At 45.7% G+C, this 7,500-nt stretch overlaps 1 protein-coding gene across 1 annotated transcript in view; it reads left to right on the forward strand.

The window, feature by feature from the left end:
• Nucleotides 1-7,500, forward strand: part of LOC134455279 (cadherin-12-like) — a 176,415-nt gene that overhangs the window by 155,685 nt on the left and 13,230 nt on the right. The window contains exon 10 of the mRNA XM_063206299.1: nt 2,769-3,026. Within this exon, the coding sequence (XP_063062369.1) occupies nt 2,769-3,026 (258 nt within the window). The remainder of the gene's footprint in view (nt 1-2,768; nt 3,027-7,500) is intronic.

Here is a 7,500-nt window from a genome sequence, read left to right on the forward strand (position 1 = left end):
TCTCATCACCTTGCAAACACACAAAAAGAAAAGCATTCACAACCTTCTTCTGTGTTTGGCTTTTCTTGAAAATCACCCAGAGACCCAATACAAGAAAAAGAGAGAAAGCCTTTTCAGAGAGGTCACCTGGTCTTGTGCTGCGTAGCCTTGGCAGTTGTTTTGTGTGTGGTGTTGGGTGGGGGGTGCAGTTATTTATGAGTTTGACTTCCAATGTTTATGCTCATCGTTGTACTGTTGTCCATGTATTATATACATGACTTGTGACAGAACAACAAACACACTCTCACGCTCTCATGCACTAACGTACGCACACACAAGCACAAGCACACACACACACACACACACACACACACACACACACACACACACACACACACACACACACACACACACACACACACACACACACACACACACACACACACACACACACACACACACACACACACACACACACACTTAATCAGACAGACCCACGTTGCCCCTTCCTCCAACACACCCACCATATTCTCCATATCCTGCCCTGACCCTGGGGTCAAGCACTCTTCTTTACAGGAGGCCTATAAATGTAGCTGACAGGGCACACAGGAGGGCCATTATCGGGGATAAAGCGCTTCCCTCTCACCCCGGCCAAGATATCAAGAGGGGGGGGGGGGGGGGGTGGGGGCACTCACCACTCACCCCTAGAGACAGCCTGGAGACGCCATAATCTATATGCTCCACGCCTTCTGAATACATAGATGCCAGCCAAGCCAGCGCTTGGGCTCTTGTGTTCTGTCCGAAAGGGTGTGTGTGCGTGTGTGTGTGTGCCTGCCTGCCTGCCTGCCTGCCTGCCTGCCTGCCTGCCTGCCTGCCTGCCTGCCTGCCTGCCTGCCTGCCTGCCTGCCTGCCTGCCTGTGTGCGCGTGTGCCTGCGTGTGTGTGTGTATGCTTCAGACAGGGGTCACTTCAGCATTTTGTGTTTGATGTGTATGTGTGTGTGTATGCCTGTGTGTGCGTGTGCGTGCTTATATACAGTATGTGTGCACTACGCCTTCACCCGCACAGCCCGTCAGAAAGCAAAGCGAAACACCACTGACTCATATGTATTCTTCACGCAGCATGAAACATTCAAATACAGTTAGTGTGTGCCTTCAGGTATACACATTTGACTTGAAAAAAAGGTATCATACGTTGAATAGGAGCCAGATGTAGTATCTGTCACTGTACAATGGAGCAGCAAGGCATGACACATTATATTACGGTCTATTACTATAACAGACTAACAGATGTACAACGATAATACGTGAAATAAACACAAGTGTGCAAGTGGAGGTCCCTCAGTGTAGACAGTGGTAGACGGTAGTGGTGTGGATCGGCACTGCCCTCACGATCTGATTCGATCACGATTCGGGAGGTAGCGATTCGATTTGATTCGGTCCGATTCAATTCTACAATGCATTGCAATGCATTACATTTCTACTGAAAGCAAAGCAAATGAATAATCAGTCATGATGAGGCAATACAAGTAGTCAGATACTGAGCAACAATTTATTGGCTGTTTTCTGGATCAGTCTGTATCAGTCTTGCAATGTTTTGAAGTGCTTTTATTTAATTTAACATTCATTTGCTCCTGAAATATCCATGGAAGTAATTGAAACTTAAAAAAATTGCTGGATCGATTCTGGAGCTTGCCGGATCGATTCTGGATCGTCCATGCCCCGCATCGATTCGGATCGCCGAATCGATCATTGTTGACACCACTAGTAAATGGTAGTCATCTTCACTCTGCTACGTTTGCTTTGACTTAGTGCAGCGTTTTTTTTTCTTCCTTTTTTTTCTTGACTCGCTTCCTTGGCTCAGACATTTGGGCGAAATCCAATTGCAGTGCTATTACAAAAATAGCCCCATCACTTCTACACAATGCAGAACAGAGGGCCTAGTGGAGGGAGATAGCAGAAAGGCAGGCATGGCGATGTATTGCTGAACGCAGCCTTTTTTTTTTGATTGCTTGCAGGGAGGCAAAGGAAGAGAAAAAAAAAGCACTCAGACCCTCCTAAAAGATTGGTCTCATATACTTGACAGAAATGCGGAGCTTTTCTTTCATCCTCAGAAGACCACTTAAGGCAATACCAGATAATTTTAGTCTTTGGTCAGTGAGTTCGAAGTAGGGCTGTCTCTCATGGTGGGCTGCATAGACTTCACACACTTTTGTTATAATAAAAATGCAGTGTTTTATAGTTCAGTTGTAGTACTGTATATGGGGGTGCCAAAGTAAATCCCACTCTAACCAATAGGAAGAGGGTTCATCCCTTCACCTTTTTCCATGGCTGAAGTGCCATTGAGCAAGGCACCTGCACGTGCTCCAGTTCTACTTAAAGGTGCACTGTGTAAGATGGTGGGCAGATGAGGTATTGCACGTATGCTGCTCAGTTTTCCCAGTCATAATGAATACTTAGAATTTGATGGTGGTGGTAAGTATTCATGAAAAAGGTAACATTTCTGAATGGGCAGCATGAATTCTCTAAATAAACTACTAAAAATATTACACGATGCACCTCTAAGAAAATGTCTCTATAACTTGTCTCTTTTTGCTGTCATGTTTTGCACAGTATATTTGTGTGTCTGTTTGTATGTGCATACACCTTGTTTACCATCTCATACATTTCCTCTCTTCCTTCTTTTATGTTATTTTATGGTTGAAAAAGACTCAGTTTCAATTTGAAGGTCTCTGTCTGTGTGTTTGTGTCCCATCTTCTTACCCCTCCCGTTGTCTTCTCTTTCAACCAGACAACACTGCGGGTATCGTGACGCTGCGTGGAGGCTTCCGTCGGCGGGTGCAGGAGTTCTACGAGGTTGCCGTGGTGATTGCGGACAGCGGCTCTGGCTACCGCTCCATGAGCAGCACGGGGACGCTGTCGGTGCGGGTGTGTGTGTGCGACTCGGACGGCTCGCTGCTCACCTGTAACGCTGAGGCCCTCTTCCTGCCAGTGGGACTGAGCACCGGGGCTCTCATCGCCATACTGCTCTGCATCATCATACTCTTAGGTAACACACACACACACACACACATACACACACACACACTTACACACATAACCCATTCACAGGTAATCATATTTACACACACAAATGTGGGCACACACACACGAACAGGCACACACACACACAAACACACACACAATGACACACATAACAACATACACATTGACATGCAATCAAACGTATACGTACACGTGGACGCACACACGCACACACACGCACACATAAGCACACACACACACACACACAAACACACACACACACACACACACACACACACACACACACACACACACACACACACACACACACACACACACACACACACACACACACACACACACACACACACACACACATTCCAGGTATTTTTGCACATGAACACAAAAGGAAGGCTCACAGAGAAGATAAAATGCCATCAAAGACCATATTAGCTTTGGTTCTGTCAGATTTGACCTTTTCCCTTGTGGTAATAATGAGCCACATTCTTTCACGTTTCCTCTCTCGGTGCCTGCATCCTCACCTCATCATCATTTCACTCAGCATGTCTTTTTTGTTCAAAGCATATAATTTAGTGATGGGCTGTATGGATTTGACATTAAATATATAGCGCCCTTCTTTCCTTATTCGTTCCTTCTTTTCCTGCTTTCCATTATTTCATCCATTCATCCTTCTGTCATGCCTGATTTCATTTCTATGTACTGTATAGTGTAATTTAATTCCTTCATGCTTTCCTTCCTACCTTTCGTCCCACGCTTCCATCCATCCATCCATCCATCCATCCATCCATCCTTACAGTGTGGCCAGGTCTGAAGTGTGTAGATGAAATGAAAGTTTTGACTTTGGAGCCTGTCCCAAACCGCACCATGACTGATGAGACAGCGAAAGCAAAGGCAAAAAAAAAAAAAAGCAAAATCGGCCCCACTCACTCAGTTTAGCATTCGGCCTGCGTGACATCCAGGGCGATATCTGTGTGATGTAGTTTTATGAGGGGGCCCAAAAAAGTCTTTCAAAGGGCACACAACTATTGACGGCCTGCATTCGGAAAAGGAGGAGGGGTGGCGAGAGAGGCGATCAATCACCCGGACCTTGAGCTATGTCCGACGGAACCTAATCCGTCTCGGACAGGGCTTAGGAAACGTCAATAGACCCCGGCACACACAGGGGCAAAAGGTGGCGGCTCGGCTCAAAAAACTGTCCAGGAAAAGCACCGATTTGAGGTGAAGCAAAATGGTGGTCATAGGACAAGACCAAAAAAAAAAAACACACACAAAGAAAGAGGAAACGAATTTTGTTCTATTGTTGATGGTGTCTTAGTGGTCTTGTATAGGGAACAAATATAGAGGGCATTTGCAAACCTACACATAACCAATTAGCCATGCGATGCCTTTGATTCAGAAGGGCTTACACCACATACACCAACATGTCTTGGTCTATGTGAATGATAAAAGCATTGGTGTGACTTTGGCATACGAACACGAGTAATGTCAATAAGCTGCCTTAAAATCCACACATTTCCTGTGGAATTATACAGTGACTATTATCAGCACACCACAGTCAGACAGTGAAATGGATAATCCTTGCTTGTCAGAAAGACACATTATGCAAGTAAGTATTTAAGCACCCTGCTTTATGTCATTGCAAGGGATTCTACCACACACAGGCATTTACAGACACAGAGACGCACGCACGCACGCACACATGCACGCACGCACACGCACACACATACACACACACACACACACACACACACACACACACACACACACACACACACACACACACACACACACACACACACACACACACACACACACACACATTTAACAAATGCCTCTGGAATTAAATGGGGATCACAGTGAGAGGAACAGGAATTGTGGAAGAGGAGGAGGAAATCACTGCTGCCTAATTTGCTAAGATGCTCACTATTGTCTGCGGGTCAACAGTGACTCATTTGACAAAATGGCGTCCCTCAGACACAAATCCCTCCCTATTAGGTACAATTCGCCCCCGTGAACTACAGTAGGACACAAGATAAGCCTAATTTTCCACTCTTCAACATGTGAAGAAGAAACAAGTGTACTACTAAGCACATAATACTCTCTGAGTAGTCTCAGATTTTTTTCCTTCTCCTTTTTTGTCCTTTTTAAATATACTGCTTAGCCCCCTGATTATGAAGTCTTTCCTCTTTAGTCAGCACGGAGACAAAGCCTCAGTCAATCGCTCCTTTATAGAAAAAAAAGGACACACGGAACAAAAAAAAAAGAAGAAGGCTGCAAATTTATGAGGATCCTTTGGAGGCCAGCTTAATTACCCTGCGCGTGATGAAGAGGCCGATTGGGACGATGAGCGTCAACCTCAGGATGGCACCGCTCCACTCGCTGCTGAAACGCTGAAGCCTATAAAGAAGGAAAGGGGGGCCATCTGACTCCCTTTTTACCGCCAACACGCCCCGCTCAAGGTCAAAAATACCCTCTCCGTCTCCGGCTCATTCGTTTTACACACACACACACACACACACACACACACACACACACACACACACACACACACACACACACACACACACACACACGTCTCCAAGCAACAGCATATCTGCATGAAGGGGTTGCAGATGAATGAGAAGGTGGGGGGGGAGATTTTATGCGCTCGTTACCACGGCTACTGATCTGACTGGCATTCTGTTTAACATTAACGCCGGGCGGCTCTGACACGGCGGCTATAGTGCTGATGCTGATAGTGCTGCCTCTGTCAGGCCATACATCGTATACTGTACAGTTTGGGATTTGATGGGAACACTCTCGACCCTGATGGGAAGCATAATGGGCCTGTCTATAAAACCTCATTGTTTCTTAACTTTGGGAAGGTCATGTTGTCAGTCCTTGAGTAGTTATACTGTTGCTTACTTTTTTTAACTTTTTGTGATCACTGCACTTAAAGGTACACTGTGCAGGAAATGGTCAAAAAAAGGTAGGCCTACAGCAACTATCAGTGATGCGCGGGTCGACGAAAAAACAAGACACACCCGACCGCTTTTTTCCCTAGTCCGCCCGCTTGCCCTGCCCGCAAGAAATATTCATGAAAAATATTCACCCGGCCCGCTTCCCGACCCGCCTTTGAAAATAGTAGCCGTGCGTCTTTATGAACACCCTAGCATCATTGGCAAAGCGCAATCACGTCAATAAAGGTCTCAGCATGGTTAATTTCCGAGGGGTCTGGATACACTTCACATCACAGAAAATGCTGAGCTGCAGGTATAAGTTCGCTTAAATGGTTGATAGGGAACAGGCTATGAAAACACCCATAGTGGCAATGTAGCCTGCAACACTTTGTCTTCTTTTGGTTTGGTAGGCTACTCCTCTGCTCTGTCCTTTTCCTGAACTGAAATTGGTTTCGCTTTTTCCTATCCCTCCTTCACCAGAGACCAAGCGGTTAATTTGGGAGTTTGGGAAAGATAATCGCGTCACGTGTGTGCACAAACCACAAACGCAACCTGCGCCGCCTGGTGCCAGTATAGGCAACGCTTGTCTTTCTAGCGCAAATGATCATTTAGCCCACACAAAGCGTGAACTTTCGTAATCTTAGATGACTGCAATGTAAAGATCCATACATGATCACGTAGGCTGCAGAGCCCTTCTCAACTGATTGACAGTTGCACTCACGATGCTATAACGCGACATGCCCTGTCCAACAAAAAGTCTAGTCTATGTTGAATAGGCTAGATAACATTTTCTCACAAATTATTATTTTCTAATATGAGCATTTCGATCATAATATGTTTGTCTGTTACCCAGACTACCACGTGGCGAGGGCATTGTTCTTCCACTGTAGGCTAAATTACTCAAATGAGCACTGCATTCGAAGGGAATAGGCTAATAATTTGGACATTGTAGGCTATAGGCTATAGTAGCCTATTCTATTTCGACAATGTAGGCATAGCCACTCGAATCCCTACCTGTGGAGGAAATTAATCTGTATGTTGGTGAGCAGACGGAGCCAGCCGTCAAGTGGATTGCCTCGTAGGTACGACACAGGAAATGAAAACAAACTCTGTAAGCAACACATGAGTGTGAAACCATTACACTTGTATAAGAAAATATGTAGGCTATATCCATCACTGCACTGTTTAGAGAGCACCCTCTGTGTTCTTCAAAATGCACTCAATGGTTGCACCTGCTGCACCAGTTGCACGCAGAAGATATTCGGCCGACGCAGGAGCCATTAAGTCTCCTGCAGAGCGCGTGGCACCATCGTAGTTATTCAGCCATATAAACTTTGATCTATTTAGCAAAAAATGTCCCTGTCTGCTAAAGTAAACTATAGCCTATTGGCTATAGCCTACTTTAAAATTCGGCATCATTTCAAAGGTCCTGACCGACCGCACCCGACCCGAATTTCATTAAAAATAATATTTCATAACCCGTGCCTGCGGTCGACCGCAGTTAATTGCAAGCGCCCGCTGATTTCGGGTCAGCCCGCG

This window comes from Engraulis encrasicolus, chromosome 9 (assembly GCF_034702125.1).
Source record: "Engraulis encrasicolus isolate BLACKSEA-1 chromosome 9, IST_EnEncr_1.0, whole genome shotgun sequence".
NCBI classification, from domain to species: Eukaryota; Metazoa; Chordata; class Actinopteri; order Clupeiformes; family Engraulidae; genus Engraulis; species Engraulis encrasicolus.